We start from the raw sequence: 24,047 nt of genomic DNA on the forward strand, positions 1-24,047 counted from the left end.
TGCTCTGAAATGCCAGCACCTTTATAGTACTCTCTGAAGTTACAACAGATTGTCATGTCTCTGTTGGGAGCACCAACATAAATCTTGACTGTAATAAGAAGTCTTAAAAGAAGAATTATAGGGATAGATTTTCATCTTCTAGAAGTCTGGTTTACTTCAAAAATTTACATAATCTATACAGATCCAGGCAGAGTTAGCCTTTAGTGACCTAAGAATACCAAACCTCCGAGATTTGCAGACATGTCTGGTTTAAAGTCAAAGCTTATATTATTAAGCTGCTACAACTCTTACATCTCCATCCACATGTCCCATTTTATTTCTTGTCCTAGTTTAATAATACTTCCAACATGTCCTGAGCTTTCCAATCTGGATGATGTACCTAATGATTTTGGTATTGAACACTAACCTCCTCCTTCAGTTTCCATACAGACCTCATAAAAGCCAGAAGAAATGGATTACTGCCCAGAGCTGTGGTTCACTTGTTCATTAAAGAGCTTATGCAAAGAATCCTCTTAAAAAGCCACTTAGTGGCAAATGGCTATTTAACACTACAAATAAAAATTTTCTAAAATACAATTTACTTCAGCTTTCCTTTCATACCAATACTATAATCCCTCTTTCCTATTACAAGGTGTGCCAAGACCCTCCCTGTCCATCTTCTCATATCCTACAGGTACCTCCTTTAACTTCTCTCTATTACAAGCTACAGCAGAGAAAGGGATGACTAGGGCACCTGCCTGTCCCAAGCTGCGCCAGATCAGGTCAGAAAAGCAAATATTGCACTACACCTTCCTGTAAAGCCTTGCAGCTTTAGCAAAAATAAGTCAAAAGCCACACAGGACAACTAAACCTCTTGCAGCCCATATAAATGAGCATTCGAGTGCTTGCTCCAGCCAAGGCTTGCAGCAAAGCATGATCAACTCTCTCCTAGGCAGGTCAACTCCTCCAACTAGACTGTGGAACAAAATTAAAAGTCAAAGCAGAGTGAAACTTAAAATTAAGAGAGACAAAAGTCATGGAAAATTAAAGCAAGAGGACTTTAACTGGGTTTTACTGCACATACGTCCTTTCCTAAGAAGACAAAGTAGAATGTGAACTCATGGTATTTATGTAGTATTTTTTAACTATGGAAATTTGAAGAGAACCCTAAAATAGTTCAAAAGGAAAAGGACTACAAGAATGCTCTGGATTTGTGCTTCAATATGCTATTCTCCAAAGAAATGGTATCAGTAGACTGTTTCAGGGATCAGGAAATAATTTTCCTTAACCCTTCTGAGTCATTGATGCTATTTTTCCTACAGCACAGTACACTAGGTCCTGTATTTCTGTTTCTGAAACTGTCAGGAGTCTAATTCAAAGCAATAAACAGGTTGACTATGGCACCATTTAAATTACAAAAAGAAAATGACATTTCACTACTTATCTAATAAGGTTAGAATTTAGTACTTTACTTGCACTGCAAAAGGAATTCTGAACTATTTGAAAATGTCAAAACATATACTTATAGATTGGCAAAAAAGAATAGTTATTTTCACTCTTCTAAGCTTATAAAGGCAATACCCCTATAGATCAAAAGGCCAGATAAATCTCATTAAGCACTAGGTTTTCCCTTTTGTCTAGTTCTCTCTTCATATTCCCTCATTTCAGCCCTTTGAAATTCCTTTGTTCTGCCTGTGATCAGGGTTTCCGGGGAATATCTGGCATTGGATCTAAAGGGAACCCCATGTCACTGAAATATTCCTGACAATTCATCACTTGATAAATTATTTCTTTCTTACCCCCTACCTTGCTTGCACCCAGTACTTCCACAGAACCTGTGAGCGTGGTGCAAATGATCCCGTTGCACCCAAATGCATCATCTCGAGGATCTCTGGATGCACAGAAGTTAACAAGCTTCTGAAGCTGGCACCCAAAAGTTCCAGTCCATCACATTGGTATTTCAGAAAAACAGGAGTCTGTTCATTCCCAGCCCGTGTCTATCATCAACACCTGTGCAGATGAAAGGACGGTTTCAGATGGAGAGAAAAGAGAGGACATGAGGCCATTTCCCTTGCTCTGTCCAGCAGGACAAAGGGGACTGCAGTCCCTACACTGACATCTCCAAAAATTCCGTTTTACCACCCTACCACCTTGCTGGTGTTCATTTAGGAAATCAACTGCTCATCAGAAATGCAACCAGGGAGAGAAAGCGAGTCGCCCTGTTAACAATGGCACATACTTCGTGCATCCACCGAAAACTGTCTTTATCAAATCAGGAGCAGGACAATCCATAAAAGAGGGGGCACAACACTAAATTCATTTTTTTATCCACTGTTTATGTCGTTGTTGGATTTTAATATATATGAGATGCAACACTTAGTTGCATCTCATATAGTAGTAACTCTACTTAGTAGAGTAAGAATCAAAGTCTACTAAAATATGAAGCTTTATGCTAATAGTGAGAGCCATAGAGGGCAGGAAAGTAGTAACAAAGGTGTCATTCTACTCATTTTCATTGTCTTTGCTGAACATCACAGAAGTGACTGGGGTCTAAGTCCTTAAGGATCATGTGAATCCATCCACTTTAAGACTCTTTGCCTACCATACTCACACAATATGCACATGAGCAAAGAGAATTGCTTTCAACAATGATATGCATTAATTTATAGTATTTTTTAAGACCTTCTATCATGCTTCAGTTGTAGGTCAAATGATTCATGCTTTGCAAAGATAATACTTGCATTTAAAATTTATCAGTCCTTCAGAGGTTGGTTCCCATTAGTGCTCATCGTTCTCACTGCTCATGAAATACATCCTCACAGGCTGAGTTAGTCCTACTCCAAATCAATGATTCCGCCATACTAACTTGATCCAACTGTTGCAATTATGAATCATCTGTTGGAGCTCTAAGTTATGATCTTCAATGACCACTAATGAAGACTGCCTAGCAGTTAAAATATCAAAGCAGCATATATCAGCACACTTTAGACATGAGATAGACTTTCAGTGTTGGACTTTTCTTATATTTATTATCCACTGCAAATTACATCCCAGGCTGCCTCTGCCACTGACAGTCCTGAAGTGTGGAGTTCAACACCAGGTTTTAATAACCCCTCCTGCCAGTTGTTTGATCACTGGTGGGAATGGGGAGGGGGGGCAGATGAAAGGCCAGGCAGCTCCTGCAGGCTATCATTTCAGTCAAAACAAAGGGACTTCAGAGAGAGACAGAGATCCATCAGGTGTGAATCCCAAATGAGCAACTGGGAGTGTGGGAGTGTGGCCTGACTGAGCTGACTGACACTGCAAGTGTCATTCCCAGGAAAAGAGTAAGTGCCTGCCAGTGGGATCATTCCAGAGGCAGGAGGGGAAATGTGCTAAAGCAAAAACCTTGGAAAGTAATTTTGGACTATTTCTAAATCACTTCTATCATTCAACTATATCATTTTTACATACGTTGTATGGAGAAAATCTCGTTCGCATTTAAAACGAGTTCTCTCATTCCAACATGACAGTGCAGTTATCTGTGAGGGGAAGGAGCAAAAAAATAAATTTTCAGAGATTTCAAAACTGGGCAAGAAAGAACTTTGAGGCGTTAACTTAGCAAAAACCTCCTGCACTGAGTGGATGTGGGTTGCATGATCTGACAGGGGTCAGCTCCTCCAACTTGGAGCAGAGCATTATTAATAGCATTAGCTTCAGAATAAAAAGTTCCCACTCCATGGATATTCAATAAAATACTTATTTGGTAAGAGAAGTTTGGTACAGAGATAATGCCAAAAACACAGCTAGTTTTGGGGAACAGAACTATTGCTGTTTTCTTTTGTGTTTAATTTCTTTACTGGGATTAAAAAGAAAGGGAACAGAGGGACCAGAATCATGCTATTTTTTATTTTCCACTTCATCAATAATCCAGGCATCTATCACTAGCCACCACTTTCTATGTATTACTGTGACCCTTGGGGTGGTGGGTTTTTTTCTTGTAAAGGAGTTCTTAGAACTTTTTTTTCTTTTTTTTTTTTTTAATTGGGCAGCAGGTCAAGGGAGGTATTCTGCCCTTCTGCTTGCTCAGGCGAGACACCACCTGGCAAGCTGTCTCCAGCTCTGGGGTCCCAGCACAGGAAGGATGTGGAGCTGCTGCTGGAGCGAATTCAGAGGAGGCCATGGAGATGCTCCAAGGGCTGGAGCACCTCTGCTCTGGAGACCTGCTAGGAAAGGTGAGAGTGTTCACCTGACCACTTACAAGTTTCTATCCTCATTGCAGCCTTTCAATACTTAAAGAACATGGGTAAGATGAGGACAGACATTTTTAGCAAGGCCTGTTCTGACAGGACAAGAGGTGATGGTTTCTAAACACAAAAGACAATAGATTTAGACTAGATAAAAGAAGACCTGACCTTTTTTTTTTTTTTTCCAATGAGGATAATCCAGTGAGTGGATTGACAGCTGGAGGAAAGGCTGCTCTATTTTTACTTTACTCAGCCTTGTGCAACATCCAAATGACCTTCTTAGTTTGTCTTACACCAAAGATCACATACAGGTTCCCTGGGCTGGTAACTGAACTCAAACCCCAAATTTCACTCCACTAATCTAACAATAACCCATCCTTCTCACTCCTTACAGCTACGCTTCTAAGGAATCACCACTGTCAGAAGATGAGACTTTAGGAGCAAAACACAGCCATCAGATCAGATCCTAAAGGGATGTTAACTTACATTTGTTCTCTCATGCTGGATAACATATTTACAGTATTCCTCATTTTCAGCTCTTTAACTTCAGCTAAGATATTCAGCCCAGTGTACTTCCTTGTCAAGGCACCATCAGTCAAACCCAAGCACATAATTTTATCTCTTGGTTACTAAATTCAAGCCACTTTAAACATCCTGCTTTCATCTTTATAGTTCTCTCCCACTTTTTAACCACGCTGCAGTTACAGAAGAATGTACTTGACATATAAAACCTGCACGACATTTCTTTAACATTTTAATGCCGTGTATTGCGTTGTAAACATCTCTTCATGTTTTATCTCCTTCTCCATAAATCAGAGGTGGCTATCTTAGAAGTCTCAAAAATGACATGTTTTCTCTCTAATATAAATGTAAGCCTCTACTCCTTGAATCTTGAGTGAGCTTTCAAAAATTATCAAAAAAGAGAGCTATGAAAAAGCAAAATATTATTAACTAACTTAATATAAATTTCTCCCACTCCATTTCTATGACAGCCTGGAGTATGGCAAAAAAAGAAGATACAAAATTAGTCTTCACTACTCAGAAAGCCAAGGGTTTACTTAATTTATTAGTAACTTATAAGCAACAACACTAAAGCATTTGTTTGATTCAAGATTATTATGCAGTGTTTACAAGATGAAACTCCAGAATATATTTCCATTTTCTTACCGTAACTGCAACTAATAAGACTGACTCCTTATGAGATTTTCTGGAGATTTTGGCTAGCTTAGTAATGTTACAGACACAATGTATCTCAATCCTCTCCTCGGTAAATACATTAAGTGATTTTTTTAAAATCAAAACCTACTGTAAAATAACGGTTATTTTTAAAAGACAGATTACCAATAAAGAACCCCTGTCTGAAATAATTTTAAGTTACTTCCATGATGGAAAAAATAAAGAATGCTGTTAGGAAGAGAGGGAAAAAAAGACGAAAGCCGTTTTAGCAGGTGGGACTGAGAAGTGGTGACATGTTGTAGTACAGTTCCAAAGGGCCGGAGGACATAACGTGGTGTTGGATGATGTGGAAGAGAACCAGGGAGCACCGGCGCTGGGAGGCACTGCAATGCTGGATTAGGTGTGAGGTACAACCCTGAAGTATTGTGATAGGAAGGAGTGAGGCAGAGGCAGAGACACCGGTGGAGGACAAGAGAAATAAAGCACAATCTGTTCTCTGGCACCTTCCCATAGGAGACTCCTCCCTCACAGCCCACAGACCCAACACACTCCATGGGAAAACCCAAGGACCCTCTGATATTTATCCAGATCCACAGAATTCATAGCATTTTCCACCAGCCTGAGTCTGTTTCTCTACTGTTTCTCTGTTTCTCTTCTGTCTGTCATAAATTATACCAAGATACTTTTCTTGACATTTTCTAAACAAATGTCTCTAGAATGACCTTGCTGTTCTGCAGGTACCACATCTCCCTTTTTTATTTTTTGTCTGTATTTTCCAATGCAACTTTTTCACTCTCAAGTCACAAAACAATAAATCACAAGCTCCTTAAAAATCATTGTCCAATTTCACAGAATCACCATCAAAATGCATTCTTTCTGTTTTTCTTGGAAAGCAACGCCACAATTTAGAATTTATGAATTGTGAAACTTTTTTCTAAACACATAGCTGGATAAATATTCAGACTGTCTTTCTATAAACAATGAAAAACTACGAAGTTGTTGATCTGCACCGTCGGTCTGTTTTTTCTTGTTAAAAAAAGTGGAAGTGGGGCAAGGATCCTCACTTAAGCAAGCACAGTTTTGTAAGTTTCTGGCTCTTGCAGGCAGGAAAAAATAATTTTAAAGTATGGCATTCAACCATCTGAAAACAAGGAGGAAGTGATAATTAGAAGATTGTTTCAGACCAACTTAGCAAAGAAATAAAACACAATGTTTTGGTGTCTGTGTATGACTTAGCACAGGCCTGGCTCCAACCCCAGGACTTAAGTCAACTTAGGTAATTCAGCTTAATTCACTGGGGGCAAAACTGTCTCAGCTCCTATGAGATTGCTAAAATCAAGCAGTTGAGGAAAAAAAAAAAAAAAAAGGAAAACTCCCTCAAACTTCAGAACCTGACCACTTACAAGTTTCTATCAATACTTCTATGAATTTTACAGAATCTTCAGTACATTGTCACGGGACAAGGCCCCTTATATCCTGTCCTAAATCACAGGGAAGAATCTTACACAATTCACACTTCACCTTCCCACAACATAGGAGGGGACTGTAAATTGTGCACATAGATTTATCAGAGAAATGAGGAGTGGGGAAGATGAGTTGCCCTTAAAGATGTACAGATTTATAGCAATTTGGGAAGCGGAAAGACGGTTATCATATAAAAAGGTCCCTAAGGGACAGAGAGGAGCAACAGGGGAAACATGAGTCATGAGCTGCCAGAGAAGTAGATGCGTATGGGGAGCAATGGGCAGAGCAAAGTAGCAATAAAGGAAGTTCCAAGTCAAATGTGCTCCTTCCCAACGGTCAAGATGGATTACCCAAGCTTTAAGCATTTACAGAAAATTAAATTCCCAGCCAGCTCAGACACAGCAACACCGGGAAAAAGACACTCAACGACTGAAAGGATCCATTGATAAACAACAGATCACCAAGCACAGCTCTTTCCTTTTGCTTCCTTACCAACTCTGCTCCTTTTTTTTTTTGCAGTAGGAGTAATCTGCCTTCAAGGTCTCTCTACACAGGAAAGTGGGTCAATATGAGTGAGTGTGAAAATTTAAAATGTTCAGCTGAAATTGTGAAAGGCAGTTTGACACACCGTGAGGCTGGAGTAACTTGCAGTGAGTAAAGAGTGAATTACAAGACCCAGTACAAAGTTATTGCACTCCTCTCAACTCCTCTTAACGTCCTCTTAACTTCCCTTTACTATCCCAAGTGTCCAATTCCAAATTACAGCACAGAATTCCTGTACTTCTGAGTACTTCAAGAGTTTAAGAAATGGCTTCCAAGAGTTTAAAAAGTGCCTGCTTTTGGGACAAAATACAATGAGCAATACATGGAAGCTGAAGACAAAGAAAATCAGTTACTTGTGTGGGAATGTCACCTCTCAGAAGATCTAGCAAAACCTCAAGACAAGTTGCACAGGAGTCTCTAGATAAGCCATCATCAACTCTCTTCATCCAGTAGCATCCACATCAAAAGTGAAGGCACATATGACAGTAAATATTTCAAAGGATAACCCATAAATTTATTTTTTCTTATTAAAAAGGTAGTAAAGGAAAAAAAGGGAGGAAAAAAGGGTGCATCCAAAATTGCATCAAAACCCAGCAAAACCTCACCTTAGTTATGACAGCCTTTCTTCCCAGCCTTTGTGTGAAAAATATGTAGATGATAACTAAATGCACTCTTCAGAAAATAGCATGACTTATTTAAAATTATTTTTCAAGGATATTTATGCGTTTTCAAGTTAGGCAAGCTACATAAACATTTCCAAGCAATTAAACATCATGCATTGTCCTTCCCATTTTGCAGAGAAAACAAAGTTAGCTGCCTGCCCCAGTTTTAAGCTCAGTGAAAGAAACACTAAAACCTGTAAAAACAGTAAATAGGACTTACTCCAGGCTGAGCAAAATGTGTGTTGGTGGGTGCAATCCTGAAAAACACACCACATGCCTACAACTGAGGTGTTACAAGGTATAAACATCAAAGAGCCCAACTCAACCAAGTTGACTCCAGAGTGTGGATCCCAGGAAACCTCCATTCCTGGAGTTCCAGGGGTCACAAGTGGTTGCTGAAACCATGAAGTGCTGTCAGTAGTGGCACTGGGCTGCTCCTTCTTTTTCCAGGCCACATTTACAACCGAAAGCGACCATAGCTACTACACTTTGAAACACCACTCAGCACCACAAGTTTTACAACCTGTTCACTAGTTAGGCTTTCCTTTGGGAGAGCCCAAGAGCCACTGTGCTTCACAACTGAGTGCAGGAGAGCCAAGATCAGCATCAAGCTCCACAGGCCTGTTGACACACACAGGGAAGCTCAAGTTCAGGCACTTGGAACATCTCTGGCATGGGACAACTTCCACAAAATGGAGGTTCTCGGTTCATTTTGCAGATGTGCCGGAGATACCATGATCCCAGCCTGGACAAAATCCCACTGAAGTCCCACTATAGATGTTTTAAGTGGATCTGAGCCTCTCTTAAGACAGATCCAATAAGGTCATACAGTAACACAACTGAAGAATCTAGCCCATAAGGCTGGAACCCCACTGGCTATTCTTACACTCCAATTACCCAGTTCTTCCTGTCATTTCCAGAGACCCAGGCTTGGGTATTATCAAGATAAACATTATTATTGGGAGGCTTAAAACCTCATCAACTCCATTCTGTACTAACAAACTGGGCCTAGCAACCCCACTTGAATTCTCAGGCATATATTACTTTTGTGGTGTCAGTTTTAGCAGCTCAGAGCTCAGGCAGCAGCTGAAGGCACAGCACTCCCGGCCATCCAGTCACAGTCCTGGCAGCGTTTCAGAAGCCAGGATGACACCGGTTTGCTGTACAGATGAAGAGATGGACTGACCTGATTGATGGAGTTGGCAGCACAGGATGCCAGGCCAGTTCCAAGGGACGCGAGCAGGAAACAGGTGAGCTCAAAAGGGACCGGGGCCATGGCAAAGCCAGCGGACGCGGTGCTGACAACCAGAGCTGCAACGCAAGTGAGAGCACAGTTCAAAGCATCAACAAGAAACCATCTTTGTACATAACACTAGAGTTATGGCTTTCAAACCCTGAAAAAACTCTTGTGCAGATTAACTTTTTGCTATCTTTATGGTTCACACTAGCTCCAGGAACTGGATACAATTAATACAAACACTATACATAAAGAAATCAAAAATGAGAAGGAGAACTGCCAGAAATGAAATAAGAAACCCAAAAGCAGCAGCACATTAGCAGAAGATGTAAGGATACAACTTGTGTCTCTGTATTCCCTATTTTATGGATTTCCTATGGGACCAAATTGCCCTACACAACATGCACAGGACAGATATCTGTTCCAGTAACTCACACATCACTGCAAAGTCTAATGCAGAAGAAAAAAGAGTAAAAAAAAATCCCACACTGAGATACATGCTTTATATAAAATTATAGCAGGAATTTAAGCAGTGCAGAGTCAAAAAGATATTTGGGGCATGTAGCTGCAGAAATTTTACTGCACAATCTCTGTTTCCACCGCTTCTATTTGACACACCCATTTTGGGCTGAAAGAACAATTATATCATCACAGAGACCCAACAACACTTAATGGCCTCAAAATTTGAGTGGGTTCATAAAAAATCAATTTCAGTTTTGTCATGCAAAATTGTAACTTTAGCACAGTACTGCAAATCACATCCTTAAAATAAAAATTACCCAAGTTTTAATCCCAGTATTGTAATTAGCCAAATAATAGGTCTCAAAAGCCTAACTTTTTGCAAGAAATAGTATGATATGACAAATACTATGAAAGTCAGCACACTTATGGAACATCTCGCTCATAACCTTGAACCTTACAATCTGAAATTATTAATTATTAAACAGAAGGTATTTAAAGTATGTTCTGATGTAGTTACATGCTTCAGACCTCAGCTACTTCAAATCAAAGTATCAAAATTTTCTTATCTTCCTGATTTCTATGAAGTCTCCTTTTTGTCTGAAGTTAAATGACAAATAAATAATCTTGCTGAAAATTATTTGAAATGAAAATACCCAGATTATCTATTAAGCAGCACTACTTGGGATGAAATACTAAATGTCATGGCAGAGACCTGCCAGTAAGGATGCACATGAAAAGTGCTCTTTTCAAGAACTGGGCCTGCCTAAGAACCTTAGGATTTAATCCTGAAAACACGATGGACAAAACTTGCTGCTCATCAAAACTTTTCTCTAAGTATTAAAATCCACTGATGGCTGAATATTATAATAATAATATGCATACTATAATAAGTATTAATTATATAGCCTTGTTACGGATTCACAAGCTACTTCTACAATACAGTGGATCTATGACAAAACTTCACCCTTCTGAGCAGCTCTGAAAGAATCACAGATTCTGCTACCTCACCAGACAAATGAACATGAAGGTACTGATCATTCTGAAAGACTAGATCTCATTTATTATATAATTACAACACTATGTTAGTTTCCAAACTCTTGAATCCTCCTTAGGAATGCACAAAAAAACATGAAATGCATTGGTACAACTGAGAAAGTTCAAAAAATGCACTGAAAATGACAGTGAACAGTGGCATTTGCATTTCCAAGAGTGATTACATTCATTTTTTTTGCATAACAAATCACACGCTCACTTCTAGACAAGAATTTAATTAAAACTTATCTTAGAGAGCACTTTACACCAATTTATTAGGGGAAAACACCAACTCATTTACTGGAGAAGAAAGGTGGAATGGATTGGCAAACAGTCAGTGTAACATTACCACTACCCTGACCCCAAAGAAATTCTAACACTGTACAGTTACAACACTAATTAAAGTCCCCATTGATTTCTCTAGATTAATTTTAGCCAGTCATTTGAGCATGACTTATCAGGATCTCATTTAAAAAGGCCGCAGTACATCCTCTCCCACATCTCCCTAAAGCAGGTACTTTTTCTTGTTTGGGCAGGGTTTGCACACCAGGCATCCCCTGCTTTCCTCATCGCCCAGATATTCCAATACAGCACACTAGCAGTAAATAGGAAAATGCTCCCTTTGGATTGGAAAGTTTATTTTCTTTAACTGTGGAAGCAATAATTTACTCTTCAACTTCCCTCATGGAGGAAAAGTGTATTTAATTGAGATCACATCAAGGGAATGAGGTCACTGACTCTGTTTGTTTTTTAATCCCTGTTAGTTTAGTGCATTAGGGGCCAAATTAACTTCACCTTATTGCATAATAGATGGAATCGATCCTTTCAAGACTTGTTGATGGGAGCTGGCATTATACACGCTCTTCAAAAAGAAGCCAAGATTTAAACTTATGATCTCAGCCTAAGCCCTATTTTCAGTCTTTTAAACATTTTTTGCTTTAACAAAAATTAACAGAGGACATTTGTCTCCCACGTCAGTGTAGATGAAAAAGAAAATGCTAATGGATTGGTGACAAAGAGTGAATTATAATGTTTCTGGCATAAAAACACAGTCCAAAAGTTTAGTGTGTTCTTTACATTCCTTTTCCACTTCATCACAATGTGCTCTGCCTATATAAATCTTTCGTATTTATAGCATGTGAATCATTATGCCATATTTTGTTTACCTACTATTAAAAAGTAGCCAAGCCAAAATAAAAGCACAGAAAGCCAAAGCAAATCAATCTTGCTCTGGAATTCCCTTCTACTCCTGTACTGGTGATATATCAGTACATAAAGAAGGAGAAAAGCAAATGCATTTTTACTTTTTTTTTCAACAAACAATTTCACTGCTTTACTGCAAAAGTTTCTATAGCCCTTAAAAGAAAGTTGCTTCCCAAAAGCTGAAGAAATACTCCTTCCTGAGTTTTCACACTTCAGTTTCTAGAAAGCCAACTGTAGCAGCAGTATTTAGAGATCCTCATCTAACCAACAAGTCCTTTGTAAACCCAGGTTTGCTTGGGAGCATCAAAGTGTTGATACAGATTATAACCTGCACATTAATAAAGGCCACGCTCCTGAAGCAAACTTAAACTTGGGGAAATCATTTGAAACAAATCTGCACCAAATCATGTAAAATTCAAGTGCAATATTACAAACAGAACAGAAAACCTCTTACCATCAAACAGTTTTAAAATACTTTGCTAAATATGAACTACAGTAATGGTTTCTTTTTATTTCATTTGCTTTTCTTGTAGCATGGAAAACCAATTGCCAGAATGCTTTAGTTTCTTTGATGCGATAATAGTTACTGGTTTAATAATCACAAAAGAACTACTTTGACAAGTATATTAAATATATTTAGAACTGTTAATAAAGGTAAACTGGCAATAATCAGAACAGTAACAACCAATAAATATTTTTCAAAGTTTCCGGCCATACTGAAGTTTTCATTTAAAGAATAAATGCTATTATTCCAGAATTAACTGGGAACATAGAAGACATCCACTAAAGTAAATGCATTTTTTTACTATAGCAGCTATTACCAGACCTTCAGCCTACAAACACAACACAGACCCCTTATGTAGTCATTGTTGCAGTTTGGTAAGCGTCAAGAGTCATCTGCAAAACCAGATCTTCATCATCGTGTCACCAATACACAACAGACAAGAGATGAAGTAGGATGTTCACAATCACACCTTTAATCAGTACCAAATATCTCAGGCTTCTGGTTTCAGGTTCAGCACATTTGTGCTAGAGGATCACTATTCCACAGACAGAAATCCATACAGAAGCAATACATCCAATACTGTTTGCTAGTATGCACAACAGAATTATTTTCTTGTAACAAGATGTATGAAAAAAATTTCTAGTTTAGTCTTCAAAATTGAAAATGCTCAGAAATCAGCATATTTGTCTGCACACGTTGACCCACATCTCAGACAGGTGCTATGTAATCAGATTCAAGTAGGTTGGAAAAGACCTCCAAGACATCAAGTCCAGGCTTTGACTGATCACCACCCTGCCAATTGCACTAAAGCACTGAGCACCATGATCAGTCTTTTCTCAAAGACACAAGCTGCTGCACATCACAGAATCATGGAATCACTGAATGGTTTGGGTTGCAAGGGACCTTGAACATCATCTATTTCCAACCCCCTATGGGGTGGGGGGGGTGGAATCTATCCCAGGTGGCTCCAAGCCCCATCAAACCTGGCCTTGAACACTTCCAGGGATGGAACAGCCTGTTCCAATTTAGCTGCTTGTCCTCACAGAAAGACCAACATGCTACAGGAGCAACAACAAGGAAATGTCCACAAACCCTAGAGCGTTATCTAAGGGAATACTCATCATTTTTCATATCATGCTTTCCTCAGTTTGCCCAAACTAAAAACTGAACTTTGATTTTCCTGTGGTTTTACATATAGTTCATCTGAGTTTTCATCTGTAATCCTTGGAGGAAACATTACTTAAATCTAAACTTGAAGTTAAATTTAAGAAGACGAGACAACCTGAAATTCCTAGCGTGTGCATGCATTACAAATCGCTGGAATTTCCTTATTCCCATTCCTTCCCTTGTCTCTCTCCTATTTTCAGTTACACAGCAGCTTTAGGATCAAGTTGAAAACAATGCATTTATAATTCTGAAAATCTATCAGACAGATGCATTAGCTTTCCAAGTGCCTGGGTGGTAGGATACAGCTGTTCAGAGAGCAGCCAACATAAAACACCACAGAGATGGGAATGGATGAAAATTGAACCCAAAAAGGTAGATTATGTGACATTTAATGAAAAGTTCCCTAATTGTTTTCTATGGCAAAAGAATATAAACAAAAATCTATTCCTGTTTTTAAGGCAGAGTTTCTAACGGCAGAGTCACAAAAGCTGCAGTTTACATGAAGCATGGAAATAGCAAAACTCATTTCCTTTCCAAGGTGAAGTACAGTTCATACTACAAACAAAAAATCTCTTTCCAGCAGCAACAGGAAAAGAACAGAGCATAAGGAAGTCCCATTTTGGCATCATGCAGAGTTTGTTTTTTTGTTATTTCATACTCTAAAAAGTATAAATAAAGTGTCTGCCAAAAAAACCACACAGGATATGAGATCTATCACAACTTCACGGGTGAAAGGAACTGAGTTGTATGACATTTGCAACTTAAAAACTGACCTCAGAGAATATATTCTTCTTTAAAAAAAAATCAAAGAACTACAACACCACAGTCTTTACAGAATATATAATTTGTCTAAATGATTACACAAGTTGTTAAAAATTTTCCTTGCTCTACATATTACACACAGTCTTATTCCTGCTTACGGCCTATCCTATCCCATGACCAATAAAGAACAACAATAGAACTCTCCTTCTACAAAATCATCTTCATCCAGCTTACTCTTTTACACTTTCCACTTACAAAAAATCTGCACACCAAACACATAAAGATCACAACGAGAAAAGAGGGTAAGTTTTTCCCTGTATCTCTCTATACCTTCTCAATAGATGAAGTTTACTACATTTACCTAGGATCAAGAATTCCTCCAAGCACATGATAAGACAGAGATAGACTAAAATCACAGTCCCTTTTCCAACAGGCTTGCAAGCTTGATTAAAAATTGTACAGCTGTTCAGAAACTAGCAGTCAAGCTTACACTTCAAAAGGCACTGTCATAAAAAACAATAGTCCTGAAGGGAATTAAATTCCTTAACCTTTGCCTTCTATGCCCTATTTTAAATCTAGAGTGGTGCTTGCCTAGTTAAAAGAAGCTACCAGGAACTGTTGAAGAGTTTTGCAGCAACTCTGAGGCCACACAGAAATGTATCTCATGACATTTTCTCTTGAAAATGACACTCTCCCATCTTGCTGAAGTTGTTGAAACTCCCATTTCAAGAAGCACCAGTAACACTGAGATGTGGTACAAGCACTGAGCTTACCCATCAGCAAACATATAAAAAAACCTCAAGTGCTTTCAACAATAGTCAATTTTCTTTCTCTCTGGTCCCTTAATCAGCACAAAATCAATGACCTAAGGCTTTCTAAAAACAATGAGGAAAAAAATTAGGATGCGCAAACAAGATCAGTTGTGCCAAGTCCAAAACACAAGATTTATCAGGAACACAGATGAAAATGTAAATTACCATTACACACTCTATGTGGTCAGCAAGCTTTTTCCACAGAAAAACAAACAATGAAAACTCATATGTTGCAAGACAAAAAAGTTTTTAAAAGTAAACTGAATTCAGGACATTCATTATAACAAATTTTTAGGGCAAAGAACAGTCTTGTTATGAGGAATTCACTTGACCAACTGGAGAGCTCCCAGGCAAGGACTTAGGAAATTACATTTCTGTTCTTGGACTTTATATCATAGACAAGATGTAAGGCTTTGCTCAGATAATTAGAGCCTCCTTAGAAATAAAAGTATACACAGCACTACCTATTGGCAAAAGGGTAATTTATAATTGCTCCTATTGGCAAAGGAGTTACATAAAGTCGTTAAGTATTATTACTTGAACAAGACAAAATGTAGTTAAGGCTGCAAGGCAATTGCTTAACAAATTGCCGGTTTGAAAAGACAACACTATCAATGTCTGAAAAGTAAATCAGATCTTCTTTTACAAAATTCAATCAGTCAGATTCAAACATTTTCCTTTCTAATATAGGAAAACGCTTGGATTATCTTACCTTGGGACTTCTAGTGCTAATTTCACAACCAGCAGTACTATAGTGAAAGGTATGTAAATAAGACAAAACATTGGAAAACTTAAGCAAGACAACCTCAAATACTGAACACATTATTTGTAAATTCACTTCCTTACCCAGTTTCACTGTAGTCTGTCTACTAACACTTGCCTATTTCCCAGAAACTAGCTGACTCTCATTGTTTTTAAACAAAATTAATGGGACAACTATTAAATGCTTCCATAAAACAATTTTCCTAGCACATACTTGATTGAAATTGATCCAACTTAGCATCAATAAAGTGGGAATTATCACATGCAAAACTAAACCATACCAGTAACATCCCAAAGAATTCTGTTTCAAGCAGAATGCGGAGAAATGAGAAAAAATTACCAGTTATACCTGTAAGCTTGATTTTGGACAAGCGTGCCAAAATTCCTGGCAAATCATCCGGCCGTAGCTTCATTTCTTTCCACTGTCTGTCTTCCTTGGATTCAGCTCCCCCTGGTATGACTGAGTCTTCAGTTTCTGCAGCTGATTTCATTTCTCTCAACTCATTTCTCCTTGACATCTCAGGCCACGACTGAGGAACAGGTGAAGCTGAGCTAATTTTGTGTACAACCTTTTTTTCCTGATCCAATTGCTGAAGTTCACGAAAAGGAGACACAATTGAATCGGACTTGGGCTTGGCTCGTTGGCTGAGGTCTTTGTTGCTCTGTGTTACATACTAAATACAATGAGAAATGTTAAAACAAATAGATAAAGATATTTCTGTCCATTTCACTTTATTAACACCAAGAATATTACTACTGTTTTATTCTTGTTAGGAGAATTACTTCTATGACACAACTGAGTTAGTCTGAATTTCAGACACTTATATCACACACAGAAAGACTTCTGAAGTTGGCTTAGTTATTACAAAAGCAGCTTTACAACTCACAGCTGAATCAATGTTTATGTAAGCTTGGAAAATTGCATTTGAATGTTTACTTCCCCCCCAACAGCTACAACAGCAAACTCTTTGTTCATATTCAAAACCACTACGTAATCCAATGTAACTTACAACTGAACGATTTCACAGAATAATAAAGGTTGGAATGACCTCCAAGGTCATTGAGCCCAACCTTTGACCAAACAAAATTCACCTTTAAACAGAAAAATATACAAATGCCCACACAACTTCAGTTTCCAAACATAAGTAGTAAACTTATGCATATTTAATAAATGAAAAAATTAAAAATATTCCAAAAAAGACAATCTACCACTTATGATATAAAATCATCTCCCATATTAGTCTATTATTATTTATGCCAATTTTTTTTAATTAATTAGACAACAAATTTCAAAGGAAAATATGTTGAACAATAAATCAGAATAGAGTTGTTTGCTCTCTTTTAGAGCTCACAGAATAAACACAGAATAAGAAAAAGAGCATTTAAATTCTCTTCTCATATTTTCTTCCCCCAAATATTCTATCTATTTCAAGCACCAGAAGCATAGAAATAAAGAACTTTCAACCAATCCTGATTTCAAGTGTACAGTAGTAATTACAATGAAGAAGAGTGGTCTGCAACTCTGAATGAGCAATGTGAATACACTTCAAACCAGCAGCACAATTTTAAAAAATTGCTACCATCCACCACCATATGACACAACTGGTCAAAGAAGATGATGTAATTTCAAGGGGCTTAATGATAATTACAGCTTATTTAATACCTAAAACTAACAGCACACTGTAAATGTAACCCATTAACTTAATGAGCTCAGGAATTTTGACTCAAATAAACCAATGAACTGAGAACACACCACCTCCACAAGTGAGTTCCATCTACTACTTGTATGACTGCTAGCCAAGATGTGACTTTATTATAAAAAGTGACTTTTTTATAAATAATTATTTAAAAATAATTTTATGTCAAGTTTCTCAACAGGAGGTGAGTGCCCTATTTCAAGGGTACAGAAGCCTCCTGTCAAGCAGGGGAGATTTTGCAACACAAGGCACTGTCCTTGCTACAAAAGGTTTCCTCCAGCCTGAGATGTTTTAGGACACCAAGTGCTTTGACTGATTTAGTGAAAAATGGAAATGCTTAAATTAGCTGAGTTTGGCTGATAAGAAAATTACTCTTATCAATTAATCTCCCTTTTGACTTATCACATGGGATGAATGAAAATTAGGGGATAGATACACTCCGTGACTTACCATTCGTTTGAGAAAGTTGAAGTACTGAAAGGTAATCAACTTGTTGCTGGTCACATGGTAAAGGTGCACAAACCGGCACGGTATCTGCCGTGCACCAGTGCTCCTCAGGCGCCACACAAATAATCCTGCTTAACGGAAAACAAGAAAAAAAGTAACAGCAGATTCCAGTTTCTTCTCTGCCACTGAGTTTGCTTCTAATTGAGACTACAGTGCCTATTGTCAGCTGTGACACAGGACAGCCCCACAAATGGAAACCAGGGTCAGGTACTGGAAAATGTTTGTTTCTCCAGGTGAAAGACATGACACTGCAGAATCATGGAATCATTAAAGATGGAAAATACCTTTAAGATCAAATCTCAGTATTAACCCAGCACAGCCAGGTCCACTACCGAACCATGTCCCCAAGTATTACATCCACATGGCTTTTTAACCCTTACAGGGATGGTAACTCTATCACTGCCCTGGGCAGCTTGTGCCCGTGCCTGACCACCCATTCACAGAAGAAATTTTGCCTAATATCCAACAGAAACTTCCCCTAGCCCAACTTGTGGCTGCTTCCTCTTATTCTGTCCCTTGCTTCCTGGGAGCAGAGCTCAATCTCCACCTAGCTTCATCCTCCTGCTAGGGAATTGCGGAGAATGGGAAGTTCCCCTGAGCCTCCTTTTCTTCAAGCTGAGGCCCCCCAGCCTCCTCAGCTGCTTCTGGTGCTCCAGACCCTTCCTGAGCTCCGTTCTCTTCCCTGGACACATTCCAACCCCCCCTTTTCTTTCTTATCCCAAGGGGCCCAAAACTACACTGTAGGGAAGCCCCAATAATTTTGGGTGTTTCTTCCAAATTCCCGAGCATCAGTAAGACGTATTTTCACAGAATATAGGTGGAAAAGACCCACAAGGATCATCGAATTCAATTCCTGGCCCTTCACAGGACACTCCAACAATTCCACCCTGACCTGGAAAGGGTTGTCTAAACGCTGCTTGAGCTCAGGCAGCCTTGGTGATGGAGCATCATACGACACAGTATTGTCCCACCACTATATACACTATCGACAAGATTATCTTGGCGAGGAAGCAGCTGCCATAGGAGAGCCCTAAAGTCAAACACGTGTGGAGGACACACAGCGCAGTGTGGCACACGGGGACACGCCTCACACGGGGACACCTGGCTCACGGGGACACCCCGCACACGGGGACACCGCGCACACGGGGACACGCACACGCATAGCCTTGCAGGCTCCGGGGACCGCTCCACAGAGCAGCCCCGGGCCGCCCCGGCCCTGCCCGCACACCGGCCCTCTCGCCCTACGGCTCCGCGGTACCTGCGAGCGCCCGGGGCGGGCGGCAGCTGCGGGCGGCGCTCATGGCCGCGGCTGCTGCGCCGCTCTCCTCTCACCGCCTGGGCGCCGCCATCTTGCCGGCGCGACCTCCAAACGCTTTCCGGGTCGGCGCTGCCGCGGAGGCGGAGCGGCCATGCCGGGGCTGTCCCGACCGGGGGGCGGTCGTGTCAGCGCAGTCCTGGAGCCTTGGGCTGCTCGCCGACGGGGGGTGGCCGTGCCCCGAGGGAGTGGGAGTTTTTTTTATACCGAAGTTTGAAATTCCCCAGGCCAATATATAAAAGCGGCGTGGAAGGAGTCAAAAGGCTTTTCTCTACCGGTACGAAATAAACGACCTAAAATAACAGAATCACAGAATCGTTTGTGTTGGAAGGGACCTCTGGAGATCACCCTGCCCAATGCCCCCTGCCCAGGCAGGGTCACCCGGAGCAGGGGACACAGAAACACATCCAGGTGGCACTGGAATGGCTCCAAACAGGGAGACTCCACGCCCTCCCTGGGCAGCTGTGCCGGGGCTCTGCCACCCTCCATGGGAAGAAGTTCTTCATGTTGAGGTGGAATTAAATATGTTCTGGTTCATGGCTACTGCTCCTTGTCCTGTCACGGGGCACCACTGAGAAGAGTCTGGCAACATCCTCTTGGCATCCTTGGAGCTGTATATATGCGTTAATGAGATTTTCCCCTCAGTCGTCCCCAGACTAAACAGGTTCAGCTCCCATAGTCTCTCCTCATATGGAAATGTTCCAGACCCTTCATCATCTTTGTGACCTCCACTGGACCCTCTCCAGTAGTTTGTCTTTTTTCTTCTGAGGAGTGCAGAACTGGACACAACACTCCAGATAATGAGGAAGAAAATTTAGATGTACAAACAAGATCAGTTGTGCAAGTCCAAAGCATGAGATGTATCATCAACACTGAGATGAAAAGATAAATGGCCATTATACAGTTTATGTTATCAGCACACTGCAATGAAACAAAAAGTTTCAAAATTGAATTAAGGACTTTTTATTATAAAAAGTTGTTATGGCAAAGAAAAACAGTTCTTGGAGGGAGATGTGGGTGAGATTGCTCCTGCAGAACAATCTCACCAAAAGTGCCAGAGCAGTTTCTCACCCAGTGAACCAGCCAGTGAGTGTGTGTGAAGACCAGGGTGTCATTTTTGGGGTACAGCTTTCAGTGGGAGCTAGGGCCAGATGGGAGATCTCGGTCACTTTTCCCACGAGCAAGTGCCCAGAGCCCTGCCTGGAGCCTCCTCATGGCCTCTGCCAGGCATGGGGCCTGTTCTCTCTGCTGCATCCTCTGGGTCATCCCCAGGGAAAAATTGTGGCCAGGATGTGGAGTCTGGCACAGCAAGAGGGTGACCAGCAGTGCATTGGGACAGTGCAAAATCCTTGTAAAACAGCCAAGAGAGGGCTAATAAAAAATGAATCACTGCTGTAATTCTATGGAGTCTCATTCCCAAAAGAACCTGAGCTTTAATGAGCCAAATTCTTGGTTAAAAAAAAAAAAAAAAGTGTTTAGTTTCTAAAGTCATTTTTGAAATGGAAGGTTTGGTTCCTATACTCCTTGGGTAAAATACGCATTTCAGGGGGTCATATTGAAGAGCTGTTGCAGCTGTCCTGTTGCACCATGCCCTCATACATGTTCTGGGGGTGGCTGGATCCTTTGCTAAGCTGATTCAACTTGCTAAACTGAAAGGGAGAAATTGCTAATTCTGCTGGTTATACTGTTTGAACTGGTCCTGCACAGGCACCATTGTAAAGGTTGAAAAGCTAAAGCAGGGCAAAGAGAAAGGGCCTTGGACCAGAGTCTGAACAAAAAGGGAGGGGAATGGTTAGGACTGCTCCAGCTCTAAGGCATAATTGCACCCCCAGGCATATTTAAAGTGTTTTCTCCAAAGAGTTTAAGTTCAGAAGATGTAGGCTATAAGTCACTTAAATGCTTTTGAAAGTCATTCTCAATATTTTTTCATGGAAATATTCCTCAGAACCATCTTCCTCCCAGGCTTTCATTTCTTTATAGTGCTTAAATTCATGCAAAAGTCATCTTAAATCATTATTAGGAAGATAAAATGAAAACACTCACTCTAATTCACTGAGAATATCCTACTTCAAAGCATTTATTTCCTTCTATTTGGGGAGCTAGGGAGAAATTAGGACTTCACATTTCTTACAGTTAATATCCGGTTTTACTTCAAGTTCTCATCACCGAGCATATATCACTTCGCAGTTCCTATTTGCATCTCTCGTTTTTGCCCTTTTTTCTGCCCTTAAATTTACACCTGCTTAGAAATCCCAGTAGCAAACTGATAGTTGCTGAATTTCTCTTTACTGTGCAAAGGTAAGTTGCAAGCCAGAGCCAGAGAATATTAGTACCTGCTCTAGAAGGAACAGAATGTTGTTTCTTAGCTGAGTTAAAATGGGTTCAAACATATGAGGGTGTGACCAGATGGGCTGGATGTGTTAGAAGCACACACTTGCTATAGAAAATTAAATATTTTCTTTGAGGACCAGCAACTACTCATTTAACAAAATAATGCTATGAGGTTTTGAATATGAACAGGAGCAAAGAATGGTAAGTAATGGTTCAGAACCTCCCAGCAATAGGTAAGTGCCTCTTCATCACCCATAGTCTCACACAGCACATCCCCACGTGGATGCCCATGGCCAGAAGCCAACACTGGGAAACGGTGACTGTGTGCAACATTTGATTTCTTCCATGTCTTTGTGAGTGAGAATTTTTTATGGTAGTGCTTCTATGGGAGATAGATAAAGAGTCCTGCCTCCTTGCTGGAGAACTCTTCTGGTGAATGGCAGAGAGGGACCACTCCCTGCTTCCCCACTGTGCAGTGGGCTGGGATGAAGATGGCTCCCACTTCCATACAAAGTGTTCGGAAAGCTTCCATCTCAGCCCAATAGAAAAGAGATACGAATGCAGAAGTCTCAGAAAGTGCTGCTTGCTGGCACCTCCAGGAACATGCAAACCCCTGATGTGGGGAGTATCTGGTTCTCTGAGGTCCTCATGTACAAGGAGGATTCATGTCTCCTTGCATGAGCATGAGCAACTAATAGGGGCATAAAATGCCAGTGAACTTAGGCTGGGTCTGATCTCCATAACGTAAATTAGAAGACACTTTTGCTGAGGTCAGTGGAGCTGCAGTGAGGAAAAGCCGCCAGTGTGAGGCCCATCACAGTCATTTGCACAGGGATAAGAAGAAGGTATGTGAAAGATTTCCCTGCAAATATACCCTTTAGTTCCGTAGGGCTGATGCATCCATTTATACTTGCATAAGGAAGATAAAGTAAAACAGCACCAATCCCAAGTGGTAACCTGATATACTGTCTGCAGTAGAATCAGTGTCACAAAGAAAATTCAGGAAATCTGGCTGGAGCCATTTGTCAATGGTTTATTGCATTGTCGAGGCTAAGCTGGAGCGATAAAAACAGGGAACTCCAGAGTTCATAGTAATGTACATCAAGAACTGGGGGATATTTGGACTTCCTGAGCTCCTTTGGTGTCCTTTTGTTGCTCAACTAGCAAATTAGGCTGTGAGTTTGGGAGCCTGAGTTTAGATACTCATTTTTAAAAAGACTAATCTGAATTTCTAACAGAAAAAAAGAAATTGCTTCCCCTGGAAAACAGCCATTCCAAAACAATTTCCCCTAAAATTCTCACTAGGGGTGATAAAAATCCACAGCAAGGGGGGGAGGGGGGGGGAAGAGAAAGATGAATTAATGTTCTTTTAAAGAACTTCTTACAACTGATTTCTAGCGAGGAATGGCCAATGTTGTTAATATGCAATTGGATCATCTGCAAGTCCTGGGATGACTGATGAATGGACAAATTCCAGGGCTGGAGATAAACACTGTCTTCCTCTCCCAGAACTCATTTCTTCTTCCACAGGCTGCCTAAACTTCCAAAAGAAATGACTCGACACTGTATTAGTGGTTTAATTAAAAGTTTTCATGTGCAGGTCACCTTTCCATTAATTTCCACCAGCCTCTGAATGGCTGGTGGAAATTAATGGAAAATAAAAGCATAGCAACAGGGAAAGGCTTTGAGCTCATTTTATGAGGAGAGCTGCTAACCTGCTGCCCTGGTGTTTATAACACATGGACTATGCCTAAAAGACATGAAAGACCGAAGCTGTGCCTACATGAAGCAGCTCTCTATAAGCTCACCTGCAAATATAAATTTTTTTATCCTATGATGTTGCAACAAACTATAGAACCGAGAGTGCTGTTGCTGGCAGGAGCTGCTCTTTTTAAAAAGTCATCTGTGTTTGCAGATCAGATGTCACCTCTGTTTTAGTGATAGGGCAAGAGGGAAGAGTTTTAAACTAAAAGAGGAGAAATTTAAATGAGTATTAGGAAGAAGTTCTTCCCTGGGAGGGTGGTGAGGCCCTTACACAGGTTGCCCACAAAGACTGTGACTGTCCAATCCCTAAAAGTGTCCCAAGCCAGGTTAGACAGGGCTTGGAGCAACCAGAACTAGTGGAAGGTGTCCTTGTCCGTGACAGAGGGTTTGGAATGAGATGATCTATATTTTCCTTTCCAACCCAAACTATTTTGTGATTCT

At 40.2% G+C, this 24,047-nt stretch overlaps 1 protein-coding gene across 3 annotated transcripts in view; it reads right to left on the minus strand.

Moving 5' to 3' along the window:
* Positions 1–19,542, minus strand: part of LOC128938477 (protoheme IX farnesyltransferase, mitochondrial) — a 96,781-nt gene extending 77,239 nt beyond the window's left edge. For 2 of the 3 annotated variants that reach the window (XM_054278754.1, XM_054278753.1), the window contains exons 1-4: positions 19,455–19,542; positions 18,140–18,264; positions 16,342–16,666; positions 9,237–9,361 (exon numbers count right to left, since the gene is read on the minus strand). In XM_054278754.1, coding sequence (XP_054134729.1) covers positions 9,237–9,361; positions 16,342–16,666; positions 18,140–18,264; positions 19,455–19,497 — 618 coding nt within the window. In that variant the 5' untranslated portion in view covers positions 19,498–19,542. The remainder of the gene's footprint in view (positions 1–9,236; positions 9,362–16,341; positions 16,667–18,139; positions 18,265–19,454) is intronic. The other variant, XM_054278755.1, reaches the window with a different exon arrangement.
* Positions 19,543–24,047: the final 4,505 nt, after the last annotated feature.

This window comes from Melozone crissalis, unplaced genomic scaffold (assembly GCF_028551555.1).
Source record: "Melozone crissalis strain CALT ecotype California unplaced genomic scaffold, PUWL_Pcris_2 ptg000026l_1, whole genome shotgun sequence".
In the NCBI taxonomy this organism is placed as follows: Eukaryota; Metazoa; Chordata; class Aves; order Passeriformes; family Passerellidae; genus Melozone; species Melozone crissalis.